General features: G+C 41.5%; 1 protein-coding gene across 5 annotated transcripts in view; it reads left to right on the top strand.

Moving 5' to 3' along the window:
- vps8 (VPS8 subunit of CORVET complex) overlaps positions 1-27,392 on the top strand; it is a 420,899-nt gene that overhangs the window by 252,451 nt on the left and 141,056 nt on the right. For all 5 annotated transcript variants that reach the window (XM_033024588.1, XM_033024585.1, XM_033024586.1 and 2 more), the window contains one exon: positions 27,095-27,264. In XM_033024588.1, coding sequence (XP_032880479.1) covers positions 27,095-27,264 — 170 coding nt within the window. The remainder of the gene's footprint in view (positions 1-27,094; positions 27,265-27,392) is intronic.

Genomic DNA, 27,392 nt, shown 5'->3' on the forward strand with positions numbered 1-27,392 from the left:
TAGCATTAATTTGGATTTATGAAAAGTGTCTAATTTTCGACAAAAAAAGAGACAAAGTGCTGGAGTAACTGAGCGGGTCAGGCAGCATTAATGGTGAACATGAATAGGTGATGTTTTGGGTTGGGAGCCTTCTTCAGACTGATTGTAGGTACAGGTAGTTGGAAGAGAGGAGGGTTTTTTTGATAGGCAGATGGTTGGGCAAAGGCCAGAGATGAAAAGACAAAAGGTGTGTGACCAAAAGATCTGAAGAGTTGCAAATTCTGAAGCTAGAGAAAGGAACGTAGGTGGAAGGAGAGGAGGAGAGAAATAGGTGCAGGTCCAGGTGGGATTAAAACATTTGGAACAATCGCTTCGGGAAAGAGTTCAAATAAGGGGGTCATTTTAGGATGTGATCAGTCTGAAGAAGGGTTCTGACTCAAACATTGGCTGTCCATTTCCTTCCACAGATGCTGCCTAACCTGCTGAGTTCCTCCAGCTGTCAGTTTTACATGCGATTCCAGCATGTGCAGTCTCCTGTGTTTTCACGAGCAGGAGGAGGCCACTGAGCCCAATGAGCCTGTTCGGAAATTTATTACGGGCATAGTGGTCTAATTGTAATCTTGATCCATAATTCTCTGTTGTGAAAATCTATTGAACTTGTGCATATCAAGGATCCTCTGCTTCTCCCTTAACATATGCAGAGTTCTGTATCCACCATGCTTTGTAGAAGCGTTTCAAAGTCCCACAATCCTCTATGAGAAAAAAAAATGTCCCCATCTTTATCTTAACTGAGCAACAACATAATATTAATTGTAATTTTTATTTTTTGATTTTTCTGCAAGATGAAGCAACTGCTCCACATCTGCTGTCAAAACTTCTCATGATCTTATATTACATTCAAGTCCACTTTCACTCTTCTAAACTCGAATTGATGCATGCCAAGTCTATCCAATCCTTTGTGATAAGACACTCTGTCCATTCCAGGTACTGAATGAGTTTGATATCCGAAGTGACATATGTCTTCTTGTACATGGATCACTGAAAAGTAATGTGCAGGTATAGCAAGCAATCTGCAAGCAATATAGCAAGGAAAGCAAACAATCTGTTGGCCTTAAAGCCTTGTCCCACAGTACGAGTTCATTCCAACAGTCCTCCCGAATTTGCCCTGATTCGAACTCGGAGATTTACGGTAATGGCCACTCGTTGGTACTCGGGGCTCTCGTGGACATTTTTCAACATGTTGAAAAATCTTCACGAGTCTTCCCATGCTTACCTGCCGTTAGCGAGTCTTCCCAAGTAACTGCCGTTAGCGTTATGAGCCGATAAGAGACGACCCAGAGCTCAGACGTACCCGCTACGTTCATTCTCCGTGCTTACCACGAGTTTGATTTTTTTTAAACTTGGGAGAGCTCTTGGAATAACTCGTACCGTGGGACGGGGCTATTACTGCAAGAGGATTTAAGTACAGGAGAAGAGATTGTTTGAAGTCTGTGAGATTATGCTGGAATTTTGTATGCACGTCTGGTCTCCTAATCTATGGAAGGATGCAAGTGCGGTAGAGGGAGTGCTGCGATGGATCACAACTGTTTCCTGGGATAGGAGAGGAGTTGTCCAATATGCAGAGGTTAAGCAGACTATTCATTTAAAAGTATCAGAGATTATCTCATTTGAAGTGTACACAAACCATTTGGGTGGGGTTTGTCACAGTGGATATAGGTATGACGTTTCCTAAACCTTGATGTCTAGAACCACTCAGTCTCAGAAAAAGAGATTAACCATTCATGTCTGATTTCTTTACCCAGACAGTGGTGAATCTGTGGGATTCGCCATCTAAGAAGGCTGTGGAGGCTCAGTCACTGAACTGAGATATCAGTAGTATCTGAGAGGGATCATACAATATGTTGTTTAAGATGAGTAATGATCTAACTAAACATTGAAAGGCTGAATGGCCTACTCCTCCTCCTACTCCTGTCAATTTCTGATGTATTGTGCATTGATCCAATACATCATTGGTAGTGTAATGTCTGCTGTAAGGCCCTGTTGCGACTAGCACAATGAATACACGTCCATCATCTTGTAAGAAAGAACTAATCTGAACAACCAACCAAAACTTCTAGAAGGTCACCTGACCTCAATCACGAGGCATAGGCACATTTGCCAGCTTCTGCTTTTGGCCTCAAGGGGCGCTGGCATTTATTTTACATAGACATCACAGGTAGGACTGATTGGTACACATTTCTTGTGGCATTCCAACCTCACACTGAAGACTCTTTGCTTCATTTGTTCTCATGCTATTAAATTGTATAAATTTAGAACAAATGCGAAAGCTTAAAAATGGTGTATTCGTACATGTTGTGAACCAGCAGAAGCCTAATTGCATCACACAGCAACTTGCAACATCCTTCCCTGGCAAAACCCCTGTTCTACAATTATAATGAAGCCAGAGGACGAACTGGTTCATTAACAAGCTTAGAAGAAGGTGTCAGCACATGGAGCAGTCTTGTTAAGCACATTTGCAATTATAGTGGTGGAGCTCAGCATGTGGGTGCAAAAGAAAGCCTATATTGTTTGCAACCAACCTGAAATCCTAATTCCTTTCTCTGTCCTTCCTGAAGTCTGCAACATCACAGAGCCTAGCCTTCAGCCAATATGTGATAGCATAAATAAAATAAAGCTCTGAAAATTGAAAAAGCTATGACATCAATGCACAAGACATATTGATGCAATGCCAGCTGATGATTACTTTTGCAGGACCAACTGGATCTGTAGTTAATATAGAAAATTACTGATTCATTGAAAAATGAAATAAAGTACTTTGACTAGTAGCAATATGATGCTCTAAGGCTGCTTCATGTTTGTCCTCTCTGGGGCACTCTTCTCCATGTCTCAATACAGTTGTGGTTGAAACAAATATAAATGCTGAATACCCATGGTGAGATTGACTGTCCTTGATATCAAACCACATCTGACCAAGCATGGACTACATTTAAGCTGCTGTCAGGGAGTGGTGACATTTTACATGATTGATTTTTCGTGTTATCTATCCGTTCCAGCGCTGAGATTAGTCATTAGTGCCAGCGCTAAAAGTTTCCTGTCAACATGGAATCAGGCAGGGCAGGAGCAGGAATCTCCTGCAATCAAGGCAGGAAAATGGGATTAGGAGGCAGAGATCAGGCATGATTAAATAGCGGAGTTGACTCGATGGGCCAAATGGCCTAATTCTACTATAACATGTGAACTTGTGAATCATCACTATTTCATAGCAGCTCCCGGAACTACCTATCCTTATTACACTCGACACTACCAGCATGGCTATGATTACAGATGGTCGGGGGTGGGGTGAGTTCAGGTGCAACGGAAATGGTAAGTATTTGTCTTCTTTCCCCAGCACATTTCCAGTTAACGGTCAATCGCTCAAGATCAAGCTTGAACTTAGAACAATGTCGCTGTTTCAAAGGGAGATCAGAGACTGCTCTGTTCTTTGTTTCACTGAAACATGGCTCACTTCTGACTCACCTGAGCTTACCATATAACCTGAGGGTTTCTCCATTTATTGTACAGAATCATCAGGCATGTGGAAAAGCAGTGGCATCTGCTATTTTGATCAATGCTTTGTGGTACACTGATGTAACGGTCTAAGCTCATTTCTGCTCTCCAACCTGCATTACCTGTTTCTAAAGTGCCATCACATCTATCTACCAAGGGCATTTGTCTCTCCCATCCCTACACACCATCCTGAGTCAATGCTGAGATGAAAGTGGATGAATTATATTCAGTCATCAACCCTCGTGAGACAGAAAACCCTGATGCCCTGTGCATCATCACTGCTGACTTCAATCAAGCTAACTTCAGGAATATATTCCCCAAATACCATCAGTATGTCTACAGCTGCATGCTGGAGTTTAACACCCTTGACCACAGCATCTTATCAACTGGAGTGTACCTGGCCCAAAGGAGGATTTTCATGTCCGTTGGAGGTTTTGTCGTCTTAGCCCTGGAACTGATCCTATTAATGGCCTGCCATGCAATGCAAGAACAGAAGTCGGGAAGTTCAGTGACTGCACCATGTACAGTTCCATCTGCAACTCATCATGCAGTGAAGCTATGTGTATTTTTACCATATCCTCAAGACATTCAGTGAAATCACTATTGCCAGATATACCACTATCAACCCTGCATGTTACAATGGACCGGCCCTATGCTTTCTTGTTCACCATTCCTTGGAGTACATAGAAAATAGGTGCTGGAGTAGGCCATTCGGCCCTTCGAGCCAGCACCGCCATTCAATGTGATCATGGCTGATCATCCACAATCAGTACCCCGTTCCTGCCTTCTCCCCATATCCCTTGATTCTGCTAGCCCTAAGAACTCTATCTAACTCTCTTGAATGCATCCAGTGAATCGGCCCCCATGCCTTCTGAGGCAGAGAATTCCACAAATTCACAACTCTCTTTGTGAAAAAGTTTTTCCTCATCTCAGTTCTAAATGGCTTACCCCTTATTTTTAAACTGTGGCCACTGGTTCTGGACTCCTCCATCTAGGAACATGTTTCCTGCATCTAGTGTGTCCAATCCCTTAATAATTTCATATGTTTCTATAAGATACCCTCTCATCCTTCTAAATTCTAGTGAATACAAGCCCAGTCGTTCCATTCTTTCATCATAAGATAGTCCTCCATCTCAGGAATTAACCTCGTGAACCTACGCTGCACTCTCAATAGCAGAAATGCCCTTCCTCAAATTAATAGACGGAAACTGCACACAATGCTCCAGGTGTGGTCTCACCAGTGCCTTGTACAACTGCAGAAGGACCTCTTTGCTCCTATACTCAAATCCTCTCATTATGAAGGCCAACATGCCATTAGCTTTCTTCACTGCCTGCTGCGCCTGCATGCTTACTTTCAGTGACTGATGTACTAGGACACCCAGGTCTCGTTGTACTTCCCCTTTTCCTAATCTGACACCTTTCAGATAATAATCTGCCTTCTTGTTCTTGCCACCAAAGTGGATAACCTCACATTCATCCACATTATACTGCATCTGCCATGCATCTGCCCACTCACCCAACCTATCCAAGTCACCCTGCATTCTCATAGCATCCTTTTCACAGTTCACGCTGCCACCCAACTTTGTGTCATCTGCAAATTTGCTAATGTCACTTTTAATTCCTTCATCTAAATCATTAATATATATTGTATATAGCTGCAGTCCCAGCACCGAGCCTTGCAGCACCCCACTTAGTCACCGCCTGCCATTCTGAAAGGGACCCGTTAATTCCTACTAATCTCCCATGTGGGACCTTATCAAAGGCTTTCTGAGAGTCCAGATACACTACATCCACTGGCTCTCCCTTATCCATTTTACTTGTTACATCCTCAAAAAATTCCAGAAGATTAGTCAAACAAGATTTCCCCTTTGTAAATCCATGCTGACTTGGACTGATCCTGGTACTGCTATCCAAATGCACCAATTATTACATCTTTAATAATTGACTCTAGCATCTTCCCCACCACCGTGGTCAGGTTAACTGGTCTATAATTCCCTGCTTTCTCTCTCCATCCTTTCTTAAAAAGTGGGATAACATTAGCTACCCTCCAATCCACAGGAACTGATCCAGTACCTCTAGAACATTGGAAAATGATAACCAATGCGTCCACGATTTCTAGAGCCACCTCCTTGAGTACCCTGTGATGCAGACCATCAGGCCCTGGGGATTTATCAGCCTTCAGTCCCATCAGTCTACCCAACACCATTTCCTGACTAATGTGAATTCTGTCTCCTAGTATATCTGGGAGATTGTGTCTTCCTTAGTGGACAGAACCAAACTCGTCTGCCATTTCCTTGTTCTCCATAATAAATTCACCTGTTTCTGTCTTCACGGGACAGTCTTAACTAATCTTTTCCTTTTCACCAACCTAAAGAAACTACTATCCTCCTTTATATTCTTGGCTAGCTTACCTTCATACTTCATCTTTTCTCCCCATATTGCCTTTTTAATGGTGAAGTGAATAGAACAGAACTTCAAAAGTGCATGTGTTAATACATTGTGTATTTAGCACAGGAGGGTGAAGATGAATCTCTTCCTTTGCCTGTGTTGCAGATGATGCATTCTGGCAAATCTTCTTCAAGGTCCTCACAACAATAGCCAGTACATACAGAAGCACTGAAGAGTGTTTCTGATCTGTCAAACAGGTGATTGGGGATTTTTCGTTATTATAGAGAGAATTCTTCTGTCATCAGCTGTGGAGGTCTTCCTTGGCCTGTCAGTCCCCTTGCCATTAGTAAGCTCACCAGCGCTCTCTTTCTTCTTAATGATGTTCCAAACAGTTGATTTTGATAAACCTAAGGTTTGGCTGATGTCTCTTAACAGTTTTATTCTTGTTTCTCATAATGTCTCGTAATGGCTTCTTTGACTTTCATTGGCACAACTTTGGTTCTCATGTTGATAAACAGCAATAAAAGTTTCCAAGGTTATGGAAAGACTGGAGGAAAGAAAAGGTGCTGAGAGCTCTCTTATACCTGCATTAAGGAGGCATTTAAACACACCAGAGCAATTACAAACACATATGAAGCCATGTGTTCTAAACATTATGGTGCCCTGAAATGGGGAGACTTTGTATAAACACTGCTGTGATTTCTACACGGTGAAACCAAAATGTATAAAAACAGCCTTTATTAAAATGTTACAATGCATTTTAACCACATGTGATGTTTTTCTAATACAAATCACAAATTGCGGAGTACAGAAGCAAATAAATAAATTATGGGTCTGTCCGAAACATTATGGAGGGCACTGTGATTACATTATGAGTCTAATTTCTGGAAGGCATTTGAAGACCATCCATTAAAATGACTGAAAAATAGGTGTTTTCAAAAGGCATCAATGACTCTTGAGAGCAATTGAAGGGATGGATTCTGATAGCCTATCTCCTCAGGGTTGACCATGAAAAACTTGGATAAAAACAGAAAATGTTCGAAAACTCAAAATTACAAACCATTTTTGGAAAGAGAAACAATAAACATTCAACAGGTGCCGCCTCATAAGTTATTCTAGCATTTTCTGTTTTTATTTCAGATTTCCAGTACTTGCAGCTTTTTAATTGTCAGTTTAGAACTCGGGACAAGCACATCCATTTAGGGTGAATAAAGCTGATATTCCTTTATTCTAAAGATTATAAAGGTTTGCAATCATTACCTCGGAGGACTGAGTGAGTTCAATGGTTAGTCTGAGATTATTCATTGTAACAAAATCAAGCAAGATGGGGACCAGATGGGCAGGTAAATTGAGGTACAGAATCAGCTGTGATATTGAACGGCAGAGTTGTGTGGAAGCTCCTTATGATGTGCTAACACTAATGTTTTTGAATGATTTGAATGGAAGTTCATTATGCGAGGAAGGGAAAGGCAAGGTACACTATTGGATTAAAGGAGATAGTATAGACATCAGCACAAATCATGTGGGTCAAATGTCCCACTTCCATGCTATTTATTCTGTTTCTGTATTTCTATTCAGTCTCTTCAAGTAGGAGCAGAGATTGTACAGCTTTCACTTTCAATGTCTTATAACCTTGGAGTCACTTGTGACAGGGCTGCCGACTCTCACGCATTGAGCGTGGACTCACGCATTTCGTCCAAATCTCACGCTGATCACAGAAATTCGCACGCTCTGTCGTGAGAAATTCTGTGATCAACAAGAATTTCAAAACTAATACCAAATGCTTGTGTGAACGTCTGTTATTCTCACTTGACCGACAACCGCCACACACCTCCAAAGCATGTCCTCATGCAAATTTACATTGAAAGACACGGACCGGGCAGTGAATGCGATACAGTGTCACCCAGCGCAGCAGGTAAGGCCATGACCTGCTCCGGCAGTCGGAATTTAAAGATTTGCGGGAAGCGGCTGACTTGAGAGAGACCGGCGAGCGGCAGGAGAGAGCTGTATAGATGGAGTGCACTGCCAGATATGAGCGGGGAACTGAGGCCAGTTGTCCGTGATGTCCGGATCCCAATGCTCAACGCTTCGTGTTTCGGAGTTGGCTAATGTTATTGATTTGTAATTAGCCTGATTTGTAATTAATTGACAAAACCTTAATTTATTAAACCGGAATATCCAGGGGGATGGGATAATTGTAATATTAAAATGACATGCAAGGTGTCAGGCTGTCTGTCACAACATACAGCCCTGATAACCCATTATTTCCTTCAGTTACATACTGGGAAGGTAGCACCATTGTCATTTGCCACTCAACTATTATGTATGTTTACCTCACTGACTATTTCTAACTCCCCCCCCCCCCCCCCCATTACTTTGACAGAAATGAATAGAAATGTCATTTTCTATTGTTTTATTAATTGAACACATAGATGAACATCCTCAAGGAGTGTATTCAAATGGAACCGATTCAGATGTGATGTTTAAGAGCTTATTCAAAGAAGGGCCATATTTTAAAGGAGTGACAAAGATACTTGCAGGGGAATGTGTGAGGAGGTTATTATTTGTCTTTAGTTTTAGCTTGAAACAGGACTTCTGAAGATTCAAAGTTTGATGTAGTAATTGTGCTGATACTGACTCCAACCAACCACGTAATGAATATCATCCATTCTGGAGGTTTTATTTTTCTGATGCCATTTAAACTTCACTTGGATTTCAATCACTTCAATGTAAAAATAATTGGGAATGGGTAGCATTGGAACAAAAATGTGCTCTTGGTACATATTAACTCTAACATAATAATGTATGCATGTTGGTAGGTGCAATCAAAACAAAGATCTTTTTAGCATTGTTGTGTTATGAAGACCACAGAAAATATTATGTACTCTCAAGATCACATTTAATAGAATATTATTGCTTAAATATATATTGTTTCGGAAAAGTCCCAGAGAGGAAGACTGCAAAATACTGAAAATATTGGTGAAAATGACTTCAGGACAGTTTGTTAGGAAAATGAAGCAAATGATAACAGAATACTTATACAGCTGAGTGAGTATAGTTTTATGGATGAGAAATTGTGTTCAACCAATTGATGACTTCTTTGACAAAGTGACCCGCATGTTAGATAACAAGGAAGCCAATGGATGTGACAAATTTTGATATACAAAATTTGGTCCGTGACATGCCCCATAAAAGATTATCGCATTAGATACAGTGGCTTGCAAAAGTTTTCATACCCCTTGAACTTTTCCACATTTTGTCACGTTACAACCACAAACGTAAATGTATTTTATTGGGATTTTATGTGATAGACCAACACAAAGCGGTGCATAATTGTGTTTGGAAGGAAAATGATACATGGTTTTCAAAAATTTTTACAAAGAAAAAACTGAAAAGTGTGGCGTGCAAAAGTATTCAGCCCCCTTTACTCTGATACCCCTAAATAAAATCCAGTGCAACCAATTGCCTTCAGAAGTCACCTAATTAGTAAATAGAGTCCACTTGTGTGTAATCTAATCTCAGTATAAATACAGCTGTTCTGTGAAGGCCTCAGAGGTTTGTTAGAGAACATTAGTGAACAAACAGCATCATGAAGCCCAAGGAACACACCAGACAGATCAGGGATAAAGTTGTGGAGAAGTTTAAAGCAGGGTTAGGTTATAAAAAAATATCCCAAGCTTTGAACATCTCACGGAGCACTGTTCAATCCATCATCCGAAATGGAAAGAGTATGGCACAACTGTAAACCTACCAAGACATGGCCGTCCACTTAAACTGACAGGCCGGGCAAGGAGAGCATTGATCAGAGAAGCAGCCAAGAGGCCCACGGTAACTCTGGAGGAGCTGCAGAGATCCACAGCTCAGGTGGGAGAATCTGTCCACAGGACAAGTATTAGTCGTGCACTCCACATATCGGGCCTTTATGGAAGAGTGGTAAGAAGAAAGCCATTGTTGAAAAAAAGCCATAAGAAGTCCTGTTTGTAGTTTGCCACAAGCCATGTGGGGGAAACAGCAAACATGTGGAGGAAGGTGCTCTGGTCAGATGAGACCAAAATTGAAGTTTCTGGCCTAAATGCAAAACGCTATGTGTGGCGGAAAACTAACACTGCACATCACCCTGAACACACCATCCCCACTGTGAAACATGGTGGTGGCAGCATCATGCTGTGGGGATGCTTTTCTTCAGCAGGGACAGGGAAGCTGGTCAGAGTTGATGGGAAGATGGATGGAGCCAAATACAGGGCAATCCTGAAAGAAAACCTGCAAAAGAGTCTTTTAGAGTCTGCAAAAGACTTGAGACTGGGGTGGAGGTTCACCTTCCAGCAGGACAACGACCCTAAACATACAGCCAGAGCTACAATGGAATGGTTTAGATCAAAGGATATTCATGTGTTAGAATGGCCCAGTCAAAGTCCAGACCTAAATCCAATTGAGAATCTCTGGCAAGACTTGAAAATTGCTGTTCACAGACGCTCTCCATCCAATCTGACTGAGCTTGAGCTATTTTGCAAAGAAGAATGGGCAAAAATTTCAGTCTCTAGATGTGCAAAGCTGGTAGAGACATACCCCCAAAAGGCTTGCAGCTGTAATTGCAGCGAAAGGTGGTTCTACAAAGTATTGACTCGGGGGCTGAATACTTTTGCACGCCACACTTTTCAGTTTTTTATTTGTAAAAAAATTTGAAAATCATGTATCATTTTCCTTCCACTTCACAATTATGCACCACTTTGTGTTGGTCTATGTGTGGTCTATCACATAAAATCCCAATAAAATACATTTACGTTTGTGGTTGTAACGTGACAAAATGTGGAAACGTTCAAGGGGTATGAAAACGTTTGCAAGCCACTGTAAGCACCTGTGGACTTGAACGTAATAGGTTAAGTCCAGGGGGTCAGATATGGGGCTCTATGTGTGGGCCAGATATATTATCAGAGCAAAGGGGCAAAGGGGGGGGGGGGGGGCAGGTGTAAGGCTGGACTCAGGGTCAGGAATGAGAGAAGGTATGCAACTGGAGTCAGGGTCAGGAGTAGTACCAGGTGTGCAGTGTGACCCAGGTTGGTCAACATGGGCCAATTGCTTGATGATAATCTGATTTCCATAAATGAATATACTAAGATCATTCATGTGCTGCACCTGTTGATCAGAGCCTGGCTCTACTGTGGAATGTAATTTAGCCTAACCTTATACATAGCTAATCCAATTTAAAGCATAAACGTTACATTCAAGTGCAAGTTAGAAAACTTGCTGCAGTATGCACCAGATTGCACAATTTCAAGCTGAAAAATGCAAACCCCCCCCCCATTCCCTCGGTCGCCATGCTCCCTCGGGCCTGGTCTCTCGCAATTTCTCACTCCCAGCTCTCACCCAATGTTGGCAGCCCTACTTGCGACTACACAACAACATAATCCTTGAGAGGGCCATCTTTGGCCTGCTTCACAGTCTAGGACATGTGGAGAACATTCGTCAAGATCCGATGCACAAGGCATTTGATTAGTAAAGCTTGAGCATCAATTGTTGTGCTTGTGGTATTATTTTTATTTTTTTCAATGTTCCCATTTCCAAACATTAAGAAATACTCAGCATTTTCAATTTTTATCAGAGATACTCCAATTATAAAATCTACATTTAAAACTGAACTTGGCTAAAGCATGATGCCTCCAAATAGAGAATGACTCTCAATGTGCAAAACAGTTTGCAAATCAAATAATTGCATGCACTAGCTTTTTCTCTTATATATTTGTGCAGAAACAGTAAATTTGTGATGTCCATACTAGACCATGCATATAATCCTGAGATGACTGATGATCGGTTAACTTGTCACTTAAATGTATGCAAGCCTGTGATATTTTTGGTCCCGCTCTGTCATTGTCACATTGTTGAAGGGAGAAAACTGTTGTATCTAGGCACATAAACCTGCGTTGACTGGTTGTCCAGTGAGTTTGCATATATCAAAATGTATCAAGCTTACATTGCAGCCATTAAACTAAGCAATATTCTAGATGCGAGATATTTCGAAAAAGGTTAACACTTTCCAATAACGATTTTAAAGTTGAGGTTGTTTTTAATTTATCATGGCTATGATCAATAGAATCATGCCATTCTCACATTGAACAACATTAAAAAGTTCAAGTATCATTGATATAACTGAAATGATAAATCTTTATTATATTTTGGTAATAATCACACAGCACCAGCAATAAATTGACAGTGGCAATTAAGCAAAACGGGACAAAGTTATGAGTTGCAATGTCTAAGGCTCCAGGATAGCAAGAAAGGTGGACTTTAAAAGAGAAAAATAGGCAACAGATCTTTAAGGAAATATACCAAATTGAATACCAGATTCCCATCATTGATTGGTTGAAAGATACAGCAAGGAACCAAACCCTTTGGCCCACTGAGTCCACACCAACCTTTGATCACCCGTTCACACTAGTTCTATGTTATTGCATTTTTGCAAATGCTCCCTACATACTAATGTCAATTTACAGTGAAAAATTAACCTACAAACTTGCACATTTTGAGGATGCGGGAGTGGTCATTGGGAGAACATACAAACTCCACACAGATTGAACTCGGGTCTCTGGTGCTTGAGGCAGCAGCACTACCGGCTGCACCACTATGTCACTCCATCACAATAAGAATCTGAACTTTTTAATATCCATTTTGATTTAAAATGTAAGCATTCTTTGCTGAATTTTATGGATCACATCTCTATTTTAATACATTAATCATCTTATATCTGCATACATTTTTGTCAACTAGATTTTATAGAAATATCCACATCCACATTTGTAATGGAAACTGCATACGTACATTTGAAATACAGATATTAAATGCACTCTCTGTAGAAATGCTGCAGTAAAAGAATATAATTACTGCATAATAAGTTTGCGTAGGTATCCTTTAGCATGGGACTTTATAAACTATACAAGAATGTTGCAATTTTCAAAAAGGGGACTGAAGCGCTGTATTTTCTGGATTCACTTCCATTTTACTTGAAGGCTTCATTAGTTCACACTCCCATGCTACAATGTCCCAGGAGGTTGACTGATAGTTTATATTTAGCATTTTTGTTATGTCATGTTTAAACTGATGACAATATCTCAATATTAGTTCAATAGTTTGTGATCTTCCTAACATTTGACAGGTTTGGAGCAGAAACTTCATAAAGGGCTACTTGATCGCGATTCCAAATGCATTGTTGCTTTATTATTCTCCAAAGCCATGTTTTCTATAAGTGCGGTCTTTTCCAAGATGTTCTATAATAAGGAAATATCTGCAGCTCCATGAAGTTCAAGCAGGACAAGGAATACACAAAGGAATTTCCCTCCCAGTGATTGTATGTTTGGGGTTGGGACAAACCAGCTGCTCTTCATTTAATGAGGTTATTAAAAAGCTGCAGGTGTCCATGGAAGCTGTCACTGTTATGACATTGATGGCATCTACAGTGCCCTCCATAATATTTTGGACAAAGACCCATCATTTATTTGTTTGCCTCTGAACTACACAATTTGAGATTTGTAATAGAAAAAATTACTTGTGGTTAAAGTGCACAATGTCAGATTTTAATAAAGGCCAAAGGGGGTGGGGGTAGGGGGGAGGGGGTCTCAAATTGAGTACAGAGGCAAATACATATATGGTGGGTCTTTGTCCCAAACATTATGGAGGACACTGTGTCTATTAAATTTGACGTGGCATTGCCCCCTGCAGCTGAGGTAATTGCAGCCTATGATTTGTTTTTCTCCAACTGCTTCCAGAATGTGTGGGACTGTCAGGCAGTCTGCAGGTCATGCTTGCATTCAGCAGGTGACTGATATTTTCCAGAGCAAGCATTTTCTTCACTTTTCCCCCAAAGACCCATAAACAGCAAAGTTCAGAGACTCAACCAGGTCGCATGCTGCTTGCAACCACAAATTGTAATTCACTGCAGTCAGGCAACCCTCAATTGTATTGCTGTAAAGTACCTACATAATGACTACCTACAAATATTCTCCCCCCCCCCCCCCCCCCCCCCCACCTCCATGGCCTATCAAAGTATTTCGCATCACAGTTTTTTATGAAAAATTACATAATATTGGAATCACCCTAAGGGGCAAAGGTAAAATATCATTTAATTGATGATTTTTGTTTCAATTAACTTCATTTTCAAAAAACATAATTCATTTGAAATCTTTGATTATTTGTATCTGGAGCTATTAAGATTGAAAATAAAATCAGCTTCTTTCTGAAAAAGAGTAGCCGTTTGAAAAATAAACAATTACACACACTAAGCTAATTGGGGAGAGTGGTTTGACCTAACCTAGGGTCAAGGGAAATTTCACAAACTTTGTAAATGCCTGGAAGAATGAGCTGAACACTGGAGCAGAAAAAAACCCCAAACTGCTGGAAGAACTCATCAGGTCAAGTAGCTTCTGTGGGGGGAATGGACGGATGACATTTCAGGTTGGAATCCTCACTGGTCCGCATGGAGTGTAACAATTTCACTCAACATTAGCAAATCAGAGATACAAACAACCTCAGATAATGTCAACTAGGGAAATTCTAACATTGAAATGATCAGTTAGTTGACATGGCAAAAACAAGCAGCAGACTCCAATCTGTAACTGTTATCTTGTTCAAAACAATTTCCTAGTTGCAATTAACACTTTTCTACAGCAGCTTGGTTGTGAAAATGCTGTATTTTTGAATACTAAAGTATTATGCAGATGATAAAAACTCTGGTGGTGTTATTTTTCAGTGACAGTCTTAGGTTAAAGAACAACATGGGTCTGATGGTAAATTGGGCACTGCACTGGTAGATGGAATATAAACTTTGCAAGTCTGAGAAAATATGTGGGGCAGGGCTTAAAATAACGGTAAAACTTACACCTGGAATAGCTAGGCCCTAGGCAGTATTGAGGAACTACCAGTTGATGTACAAATCCAAAAATCCTCAAAGGTGGCTGCAGAGGTAGAAAAGGTTGTTTGCCTTCATTAAACAGGGCATAGAATATGAGAACAGGGAGATTTTCATAAAACACTGGTTAGACCACAACTGGATAAGAAAGATGAGTGATTGCATTGGAAAAGGTACAGAAGATTTTCACCAGGACGTTGTCTGGGCCATTTCAATTATAGGGAGAGACAGGATAGGTTTGGTTTATTTTCCTTGGAGTAGGGGAGGCCGAGGGGGTGGGGTTCATATAGAGTAATGCCCCTGTCCCACTTCGGAAACCTGAACGGAAACCTCTGGAGACTTTGCGCCCCACCCAAGGTTTCCGTGCGGTTCCCGGAGGTTGCAGGTGGTTGCAGGTAGTGGAAGCAGGGAGGGAGACTGACAAAAACCTCCGGGAACGGCACGGAAACCTTGGGTGGGGCGCAAAGTCTCCAGAGGTTTCCGTTCAGGTTTCAGATTCAGATTCAGATTCAGAAAACTTTATTGTCTGTCGTCACAGAAAATCTTCTTTGACGTGGCTCAACATACAGACAGGACAATGTACTGATAAGCAGTCATACAACACAGATTTCTGTGAGCACACACAGTGTGTATAGATCTTAAAAACAAGTATACAGATTAAAAACTGTAAAAATAGACAAGATAAAAGTTGTGGATACGTGTAAAGTGACAGTGCGTCAGGGTTAATTTGTCCCTTGTTCATTTTTTATTTAAGCTGTTTATGGCAATGGGTATGCATGAGTTTTTGTGGATGTTTTTCTTGGATAGGGGGACTTTATATCGGCGGCCTGATGGCAGAAGTTGGAAGGACTTGTGCAGGGGGTGGGTAGGATCCTGTGTAATGAGGTTGGCTTTCTTTTTAACTGCCTGGGTGTGGAGTACTGATAATTGATTTTGAGTTTTGCCAGTTATTTTGCTTGCTTGATTGATGATCCGGGAAAGCTTTGATTTGTCTTTGACAGAGGTGAGGGTGAACCAGGATGTGATGTTAAAGGTGAGTACAGATTCTATAAGTGATTTATAGACAGCTGTTAAAATGTCCTGTCTGACATCAAAGCTCCTGAGTTTCCTCAGCAGGAACAGGCGTTGCTGTGCCTTCTTGTACACAGAGTCTGTGTGCTGGGAGAAATACTTTTATCTTGTCATATCTGGGCATATGTATAAAAATTTTTGAGAAGATTTGAGGAATAATTATTTCTGTCTGGCATGGTTGCAATCTGAGAAGGCCTAAAGACACAACATTATCTGGACAAGGATTTGAATCACAAAGGCAGTGAAGGCTACAGAGTAAGTTCTGGCATACAGGATTCGAATAGGTAGTTACTTGATGGCTGGTATGGACACCTTGTCTGAAGACCTTGTTTCTGTACTGTTTTTCTCTATGACTCTACTTTAGGATTAGTAAAACTTAAGTTTAGTCTGTCCATGGTGTTGTATCCAATGAATGTTCATTGTATCATCTCTCAGAAAAATCACCTGATACAGGAATCATCGTAGAATGCCAAAGTACAATAAGACAGGTCAAAATAGCTTTTATAGACAACTAGAGCAAGAGTTAATATTATTCAGTCAGGGCCGGCCTTAGGAGGTGCAGGGCCCAATTGGGAAAAATGTTCATAGAAATATTAATAAATAATTATAAATGAGTCACGTGTCATGAGTAATATGACAGTCAGCTTAAAAAAAAAATCTTAAACTGCGCATGCGGATATTGTTCTCTCCGTAAAAATAAAAATAAATAAAGTAACAATTTAATTTTCCCACGGCTTCCAAGTCTCCTTCTTTCTGAATTACTGAATGGGTGGGGGGTGGAGGGTGACGGCAGGTGGCAAGATGGTGGGAAAAACGGGAGCACACCGGGACAAGTTGAATCAGTTGCCATCTTATTGAATGACTATACTAGTTCAGCTTATCAAGGGACCAATTGGGGGGAGAGTTCCTTTCACAGCATGTGGGGAGTCTAGCCAGGGGTAAAGTTGCGGGGAGTGCAGGAGCGTTGAGAAGGAGGGGGTCGGGGATCATGCCAGTAATTCACTCACCGCTGCCGCGGCGCTCCAGGCGCAGAGCTACCGCATTGTGGCCCGGAAGGGAAGCAGCTCGCATGGCTACGAGCGGCCACCATCACCGGACAGCAGAATCGACTGCCATCTCAGCGCCTTCTGCCGGCCTGCTCACCTCTGGCAGTGCTCTCCATCTGAACAGTGAGGGGACCAGCTCAAGAGCATAGATAATAGAGCGGAGTGGGTCAGCGGGTGATGGATAACATCACAGCGGGCGTAGGAGCTTACTCATGTGTCAGCACAAACAAGGGATCAATTGAGGTTACTCGCACTGACATATGGAGTGAGCTCCACCGCGCCCGCTGACCCGCTCTTGATCTGGATGATCCCCGGCCGACCCCCTCCTTCTCAACGCTCCTGCCCTCCCCGCAACTTTACCCCTGGACAGACTACCCACACGCTGTGATAAGAACTCTCTTCCCCACCCCCCCCCCCCCCCCCCCAGCAGCGCTGTCCTTTTACAGCCGCTTCCCATCAGCTGCCAGCAATGAGGGATAGACTTGGCTATCCCTCAGTACAGCAACATCATTCTTGATGTTGCTGTACTGAGGGATAACGAAGTCTATCTTTCTTGGCTAACAACCTAAGCTTCGGCCTCCAAGATCCAGGTACATTTTCTAGCAATGTTACAAAATTTTGAGATATAAAAAATAAAGTCTGCAATTTATCCCATCAGATAAAGCATAAAAAGAAGTTTAATTTGACACCTAATTCACTTTCATACCTTCAGTATTAAAAACGTTATGGCCATTTTCATACTCGGAAATTAGCATCTTGTTCCCTATTGCTTTTCCATTGACTTAACACAAAAGCTGTGATCGAGGACAATCAAAAGCCCATAACTTTCTTAAAAATTAAGAGAACTGAATGAAACTTTCATTTATTATAGATTGAAGCATTCTGAAACAAATATAACACATCTTACTTGGATGACCTGAAATTAAAGCATATAATTAGTTAATTACCTAATTGTAGCTAATTACAAAATTGACCGTTGTGACGGAAATAGTAATAAACACCCAGACTACCTTGAAAATTCAAAAATGTGATATTCTCAAGATCATAACTTTAATATTATTGTATTTTATGCTGTAAGTCCATAACAGGTAAATAAATTACAATTTCTAGCAATAGATCAGGTCTTTATGGAGAAGATCAGTTGCTAGCTGGTACATTGGCATATCATAATCAGTAGGATCATCATACTCCTCAGATTGTAACCAATAAGCAACTCTGTACATCTTGTTTTTCCTCAACTTTTCAATTTTGGCATTGTAAACTACAAGTTTTTGCTCTTCAAACCACACATGACATGCCTTTCTACCCAAGGCAGCACCCGCGGAGGGAACATATCCCTTACCAGGAGCCGCCACAGGCCAGGGCTCTTCCCCCCCCCCCCCCAACAGAAAGGAACCGCAGATGCAGCCATCACCGCAAAACGTCTAAGAAGGAAATGTAGATGCTGGAAAATTGAAGGTAGACAAAAATGCTGGAGAAACTCAGCGGGTGTGAAGCCCTGTCCCACTGTGCGAGTTCACCCAAGAGCTCTCCCGAGTTTAAAAAAAATCAAAACTCGTGGTAAGCACATAGAATGAACGTAACGGGTACGTCGGAGCTCGGGATGTTTCTTAGCGCTAGTGCTAAGAAACGTTGAAAAATGTCCACGAGTAAAATATACTCAGGATGTAAAAATTTGAAACTTTTTAACACGTAGTCATACCGTAGTAGCTGGTGAGTTTACCGTAGTGGGACCTAGTGTCCTATATCACTATTGTATGTTCATGATGGAAATGAGATTACTCAGTATATTCATTACCTTTGAATTGTAGTTTTATGTAATCCTCCCATAATTTCAGTTCCATTTCACAATATCTATCAGACATATAGAATGTTGCAAGGTGATATCTTGCCCAAACTCAGTATCTTTCTATCTCAATAAATATCACAAAATATGCCATTGTTTCAGTCACATTATGACAAAATATAGAATGTAGGTTATTTGTTATCAGTCACCCCATCCCAGAAACATCAGTACTTAAAGAAGAACATTTGTTTTGCTAATTTACGAGCATGTACCATACATAGTCCATTGATCCATATCCAGCAAAATGTTGTGATAATTGCATAAAATGTATTATTGTCTAAGAAATTTGGTGTGGAATTATAATCCATCTCAGTACTCATTTAGGCAAGTCCCAAGCTATAGATACTTTTCCCCCACCCCCAATCTCCCTCGCCCGATATTCATTGAACCTACCATTTGACTAATCTTTTACTCAGCTACTGTAATGTTTCCTTCCTATCAAAACCTCTGTGTAGCATCTCTGTCCCCATCTTCCAATTCCCACTTTGAAATAAAATACAACTTTCGACTTCAAAATTTCGCAGCAGGATCACTATATAAATGCAAATATATGGTATTTTATCCTAGCATCTCCCCCACTTACCACCACACAAGAAGCGTAACTTGAAGCGTTTGCATTTGGAGAAGTTCGATACGGACCAGGAATGAAAATTAATAGCTATGAATTGATTAACAGCGAGCTACGAGGTTAGATTGAAACATCTGTCAGAGGGCTAAGAAACAATCCTGAGCTGACGGCGTATTGTTTTAAGTGAGCATTTTGCAGCGACCTCACCTTAAATTCTGGTTAAATATTCTTTCCACGGAAATCTCCTATTTCACTTTGAAATTATATTAGTTTATAACCGTTTGTAACATAAGTAACCACCTTAATGTTTGTGCGTTTAGTACCGGATATGCTTGAAACAATTTATTGTAATGTACTGTATCTTTAAAAAAAAAACTACATCAATCAGGTGTGAAAATTACACTGAATCGAACAATGATTGAAAATGCGTGGGAATCGCGATCCTGCTTTGAAATATTTAAGTCGAAAGTTGTATTTTATTTCAAAGTGGGAATTTGAAGATAGGGATAGAGATGCTACACAGAGATTTTAAACTCGGGAGAGCTTTTGGATGGAATCGCACAGTGGGACAGGGCTTGAGGCAGCATCTATGGAGCGAAGGAAATAGCCGGGTCTGAAGAAGGGTTTCGACCCAAAACTTTGCAAATTTCCTTCGCTCCATAGATGCTGCCTCACCCGCTGAGTTTCGCCAGCATTTTTGTCTACCACAAAACGTCAATGATTCCGGGAATGCCGAGAGAGCTTGCGAGAGACGAGATGGGGAGCGGGAGAGAGAGAGAGGGAGGGAGAGAGCAAAAGACAGTGAGACACAACGTGGGTCGGTAGGTAAATTGAATGACTAACCTGCTGCAGACCAAGAAGCTCACCAAGAAGAAGTCCTCAATCATGATGGTGAGTTTTAAGAAATTCTCAATGTGTCATCTATGCATCGATCTACATTCCTCAGTAAATGTAATTGTGTTTTGAACAAGTGTTAATGATGCCACGTGAATTGTATTCAAAGGAACGCAGCATCATTAATACTTGTTCAAAACTCAATTACATTTACTGAGGAATGTGGATCGATGCATTGATGACACATTGTATAACTACTTGTTAACTACTGGCTGTTAATAAGTGCTAACAGTAGTAGTTAACACATCGTTTGTGGCTGATGGCCGTGCAACGGTTGTTATCCATGTTTGTTTTGTAAACAAATCCGTATGGCGAATGTTTAAAAAAAAATATTTATTTAACAAAGCGAATTTGTATTTCCATATGAAATACGGAAAATTAACCCAGGGCCCCCCCTTGGGCACGGGGCCCAATTTGGAAAAATCGGTCCAATCGGCTTAAGGCCGGCCCTGCCTGCAGTATAGTATGGATAATGATATGCACAATAATGGTTCACTGGGTGTTTTGTAACTTTATCATAAAACAAAGATAATATAGGAACCGTCGTTGGTTGAGAACTTTGAGTGTGATAAGGAAGATAATACTACAATTATGAATGTGAAGGATGTTACAGAGCACCAATACTTGCCTGTAGCCTTATCCCATTGGAAGTTGTAACTGTCCTCCCTACGTGTTTGTGAACAGTAGAACGTAGATTGTAGATTGTGAACGTAGAACAAATCTTCTGATACAGTGAAACATATAGGGCAAATATACAATAAACAATATACTTAAATACAGCTAATGCCACTGCAATTCCTATTCACTTGTTGTTATCTATGCTACAACATGGCTGCATACTAGCAAACTGAACATTCACAAATGCTATGGAGTTAAACATCATCTGTCATAAATACACTCCAATATAGGATTCTAAGCATAAAGTAAACAAAATGAACTTACAGCCATTGCTTTCTTAAGCGTAACAAGCTAGGATTGGAAATGATTGCTTCTGATGTTAAAGCATGGCAGATAACAAAAAAACAGGAGACTACTTTCTACTTCCTGCGTGCAATGGCCATTTCACAATAAAGGTCCAACAGATGGCATTATTGCACATGAATTCAACAGAGGACAGAATAGAAGTAGTGATTGAGTTAAGCCATACTTCTTCCACAGGATTTGCCATTATGTCCGACATCTTGGCCAGTCCGTGTACTTGAATGAGCTACATCCAGCCAAACATTTCTGCCAACTAAGATCACCAGTTACTTGAAACAAGTGGATTTTGAAATTATTTAAAATGTTATTGCTTGGCATTGGAAGCATGAGACCAATTCATCTTTCCTCATGCTGTGCTTCGTCAGGGACAACGTAAAAAATAGGTGGAGAAATGGTTGGCTTATTTGCCTGTGTTCCTTCTCATCTGCCGGACAAGGTTTCGTCAAAGTTTTGACAAAACCTTCCATAGCCGCCCCGCCCGCAGTTTTTATCATCTGCATAATACTTGAGGATTCATACTTGAGTTCCGTGTTAAAGTGTGTTAATGCCATTTAATGAAAATTTACTCAACCAAGCTGCTGTAGAAAAGTGTTAATTGCAACTGGGAAATTGTTTTAAAGAACAATTTGTAACAGTTACAGATTGGAGTGTGCTGCTTGTTTTTACCATGTCAACTGACTAAAACTGATTATTTCAATGTCAGAATTTCCCTAGTTGACATTATCTTGTTGTATACGGCAGTTGTATAGAGCTCTGGTGAGACCACATCTGGAGTATTGTGTACAGTTTTGGTCTCCTAATTTGAGGAAGGACATCCTTGTGATTGAGGCAGTGCAGCGTGATTGATCCCTGGGATGGCGGAACTGTCATCTGAGGAAAGATTGAAAAGACTAGGCTTGTATTCACTGGAAGGATGAGGGGATATCTTATAGAAACATATAAAATTATAAAAGGACTGGACAAGCTAAATGCAGGAAAAATTTCCCCAATGTTGGGCAAGTCCAGAACCAGGGGCCACAGTCTTAGAATAAAGGGGAGGTCATTTAAGACTGAGGTGAGAAAAAACGTTTTCACCCAGAGAGTTGTGAATTGATGGAATTCCCTGCCACAGAGGGCAGTGTGGAGGCCAAGTCACTGGATAGATTTAAGAGAGTTAGATACTCTAGGGGCTAGTGGAGTCAAGGGATATGGGGAGAAGGCAGGCACGGGTTATTGATAGGGGACGATCAGCCATGATCACAATGAATGGCGATGCTGGGAAGGGCCGAATGGCCTCCTCCTGCATCTATTTTCTATGTTTCTATGGACCGATTGCTCCCAATTGGGCCCTGCGCGCTAAGGGGGGCCACGCGCTAGATTAATCAAAAGATCCTAGAGCTCCGCAACTGTTCCCCCGCAACGCTGCGGGAGGCATAACTGAACCAGCGTTGCTTTCGTCCGTCTGTCCGCACGTTCACTCGTTCTTGGTGCCGGCGCTTCTCCCTTCAGTCTCCGCCAAACAAACACACACACACAGCATGCCCGGCAGATCGGTGCGGGCCGAGACCAGAGGCAGCTTTGAGGAGCAGGGTGAAGGATGACATCAAACGGGTCATGGCAGCTATCAAAAAAAGTACGGAAATGGTAAGGGGGAAATTAAAAAAACCAGAAGGATTTCCTGAAAACCTGATGGTTACCAAAAGAAAGGAGGCGCCGGCGATCGCTCCGTGACCGTGTCGGGGGGTGGGGGGGAGGATGGTTTGAGTTCCTCTTTCCACTGACTCAGTCTGAAGACGGGTCTCGACCCAAAAATGTCACCTATTCCTTTTGTCCAGAAATGCCGCCCAACCCGCTGCATTTTGTGTCTATCCTTTAATCTCTCAGCTTTGCTTTGGAGTAATGTACTCTTGGCTCGGGTAGATCTACCACGGGTGGAGGGGGGAGAGAGGGGTGGAGAGAGAGTAGAGGGGTGGAAGGGGAAGGAGGGGGAAGAAAGGGGTAGACGGGGAGGGAGTGTGAGGGGGAATGGAGAAGGGGAGATGCGTTGTTCCCTCACGGTCCTGGGGCAACGCCTCCGCCCCTCCAGTCGCCATGCTTCACGCACACCGCCCCGGCTCCACCCCTCTCTCTCCCCGGGGAGACGCAGTGAACAATACAGGGAAGGCCGGGGGTTGGAGCAACGTTTACAAACCTCGGCCTCAGCTCACACCCGTCTGCCCGGACCCTGGCATCCATTCCCGCCGCCGGCCCTCTCCCTCCCTTCTCTCCTTCCCTTCCCACCCTCCCTTCCCTTTCCCTTCCCACCCTCCCTGCCCTCTTTCCCTTCCCACCCTCCCATCCCTTCTTACCCTCCCTTCCCTTCTTCCCTCCCTCCTCTCCTTCCCTCCCTTCTCTCCTTCCCTCCCACACACACACACATAATGCACAGACAACTAGCACACACATCACGCACAGACAACTAGCACACACATAATGCACAGACAACTAGCACACACATCACGCACAGACAACTAACATACACACAACTAAGACACACACACACAGACAACTAAGTTTAGATGGGGTTGAAGTCCAAAGGGTAGGATGGGGCTGAAACCCAAAATGTAATGCCTGAACTGGTTTTTCACCAACAGTTATTGGTTTTCCAGGATCTAGTAAATTTTGTTTTCATTTCACTGTCACTAAAACAAGTGGTATTGTAACTATGTACTTTTCAGAGGTGATCTACACATTTTGTTTGTTACTTGTAGGCTTACATGTATGCAATTTTATATTAAAATGTAGCTTAGATCAACAGACAATAGGTGCAGGAGTAGGCCATTCGGCCCTTCAAGCCAGCACCGCCATTCAATGTGATCATGGCTGATCATCCCCAATCAGTTCCTGCCTTCTCCCCATATCCCCTGACTCCGCTATCTTTAAGAGCTCTATTTAGAGCTCTCTCTTGAAAGTATCCAGAGAACCAGCTGCCACCGCCCTCTGAGGCAGAGAATTCCACAGAATCACCACTCTCTGGGAGAAAAAGTGTTTCTTCGTCTCCGTTCTAAATGGCCGACCCCTTATTCTTAAACTGTGTGGCCCCTGGTTCTGGACTCCCCCAATATCGGGAACATGTTTCTTGCCTCTAGCATGTCCAAACTATTTGGTCCATTAACTCTCAGGCACTTTTTAAGCGCTTATTTTGATTACTTTCTATTCTACCATAGAGATATGAAGTCTATAATAGACTTTATTTGTATTTCTATGATTCTACAGACCTTGGCTGGGAACCTGGGGCTCACCAAAATTGTTCCCAATTGGGCCCCGCACCTCCTAAAGCCGGCCCTGCTGAGCAGTTCTTAATTTATGAATCCTTTTGTTCTTTTCCAAGATGTTGTCCATATTCTGGAAGGCCACTTGTACTTCTTCTTCTTCTTCTATGTAGTTTTTTTTTGGCAGTTGGCAAACAACTTTTTAGTGCATTACCGCCACAAGGCCACTTGTTGATGCAAAGGGAATCAATTATATTACAATTTCCATTTCATTAAGCAGCAGGTTGTTAATTCTAATTGGTTGCCATGTGATGCTAATTTGCAACAGTCGAACTGCTCAATTTGTGTTCAGCAATGAAAGCTCTGTTGAGTTAATTGCTTAACTCTCTGCGTACTGAATTTCCATTGTACATTTTAATGTGTCCAATTCACCTCCCAGCTACTATACAATGTCAATCTAGTTGTCAATCTATAATGATTCTTATTTTGAGCAGAAGATGAATTCATTATTTTATGTTACCCTACAAGATGAGCCCGGGCAGGACCTTGTTACATGTTATGTGGCTCTTCCTTCCTTGCAGTGTTTCTTCATATTATGGCAGAGATCACTTCCCATGTGTAAGAATGACTAATGTTAATTCCGGATTACCTTTGATCACTCGATGGAATTCGGAGAAGAATTTTCCCGTTTTCTTTACCCTGATTAGTCTTGTTTTGTAATCCAGATTTCCATTTTATGTGAGCAACTGGGTGAGTTCCAGTTGGAGAAGTGTGTGTGTAGACTCATAGGCCATCCTGTCTGCATGATTGGGATAGGATAGGCAGGTAGGCCAACTCTATGATTTATATATCCACTTCCCAGTTTCCAGAATTTGCTCAATTTGTGTTCAGCAATGAGTAATTTGTGCAAATACTCAGCTTCAAGCAGTAAAATTGGGACACTAGGAATTGCAGATGCTGGAATCTTGAGCAACTCAGCAGGAGTAACTCAACATGTCAGATAGCATCTGTGAAGGGAATGGGTAGGCAATGTTTTGGAAAAAGGATACTGACCCAAAACACTGAGTTACCCCAGCACTTTGTGTTTTACTCAGCATCAAGCAGATCTGAGATTAAAGTCCAAGTTTTCTGCTGGAAAGGATAAGAGTTAATTTGAGGTTTCTAACAAAATTCCTTTTGCTGTAGATCACATTCGCTTTAATTTACGTGTCTCAGTTAAGATGAAGACTAAACTATTGCAGCATTGTGGATGAGTGCTCAATCTCCACACAATCACCTAGAATGCCATAACTTGGTTTATAATTTGTGCAAATACTGACAAAATAAATTGCATATCTAGCCTACAATCATCGCTGAGCCTCATACAGTAGTAATGGTCATTTGGATTTAGTAGCAGATAGTAATTAAATAATTATTCAAGCTCGTGTCTATTCTAGAGCTTCCTAAACAACATTCCATTTTAAAATCAATTCCTTCAAATAAGGAGAGCAATAAAGAAAATTGCCATTGGAAGAAAAATCTTTTTTTTGCCTAAATTTTGTTTTTGGAATTTGCAGCTGAGCCCCATGGGAAATCAAGGTCAATCATGTCGTAGAATGATTATAGCATATGATATCCATCAGCTACTAGTCCATGCCACTAGTGTCCGTGTAATTAATTTTGAAGAGGGGATGTTCAATTATTTTAATTGAAGGGGTTCTCTTTGCAATGGAAAATTTACATTTCTTGATACCAAAATACTTTTGTATAATTTTTTTATAGCTCAGTCAAACCTAGCAAAGCCGCACTCATGTAATCAATGCTGAGGTTCAAATCAGTAACCCTAGAGCTGGTTTCAGAGCTTACCTTGATGACAATGACTAGCCTGATTGTTTTGCGTAGACACCAACCAGCAGTGATAAATGCCACCACTTCTGCATGACAGTCATTCGGCTCATTGGAAAAATAAATTAATTTCAATGGTACTTCCTAAGTAACGTGAAATTTTGTTTTTATTGCATACACTTCTGTGACAATCCTACTATACATTTAGCGCATTCATACAAAGTACAAGAGTGTAAAGCACACTGAGACAGTACAATCAATCAATCAATCAGTCAAAACTTTTATTGTCATTTAGAAATACATCGATATAGGCAATTCTAAATGAAATTCCGTTGCATTTGGCTCCCCATGCAACACAAAATTAAACAGAAGGATAAAATGGATAAAAAGACAAAATGGATAAAAAGATAAAATAGATAATGGTGGCGGCTCATTACATGGCATTCAAGAGTCTGATGGCTCGTGGGAAGAAGCTGTTGCAAAACCTTGACGTTCTGCTCCTTATGCTACGATATCTTTTGCCCGAGGGCAGCAGAGTGAACAGTCCATGATGGAAATGTGTGGGGTCCTTTATAATACTGCTGGCCTTAGACAAGCAACGTTTGCTCGCAATGTCCCCGATTGAGGGGAGAGAAGTCCCGATGATTTTTTCAGCCGTCCTCACCACTCTCTGCACGGACTTCCAGTCGGAGGCTTTACAAACCAGACAGAGATGCAGCTGGTCAAAAATGCAGCTCCACTCCTCAATGCAGCTTGCATTTTTGCTGCAAGATATTACTCATTTCATTTTTAAAGTGTTCATTGGCTTGCTATTTTCTTTTACAGACATTGCTGGAAACTACAACAAACCTCCTGAACCATGATCTCCACTGGTCACTCTGCAACCTTCGTGGAGCTGTAAGTAGGGGACTGAACCCAAAGCAGGAGTTTTGTAGTATCTGCTTGCAGCAATACAAGAGGAGGCAAGAAGGCACAGAAGAAGTAATCGTGTTCAGGTATGTGCAATCTCTTGTTGCTGTTTTATACGAACAATGAAGGGCTTTTGCTATTCTCCACTCCTCAATGCTTTTTTTCCATGACCTTCAATTTGCTGTATCAAGTCACCTGCACACTTCCATGCTGA

The sequence above is a fragment of the Amblyraja radiata genome, chromosome 7, assembly GCF_010909765.2.
Source record: "Amblyraja radiata isolate CabotCenter1 chromosome 7, sAmbRad1.1.pri, whole genome shotgun sequence".
NCBI classification, from domain to species: Eukaryota; Metazoa; Chordata; class Chondrichthyes; order Rajiformes; family Rajidae; genus Amblyraja; species Amblyraja radiata.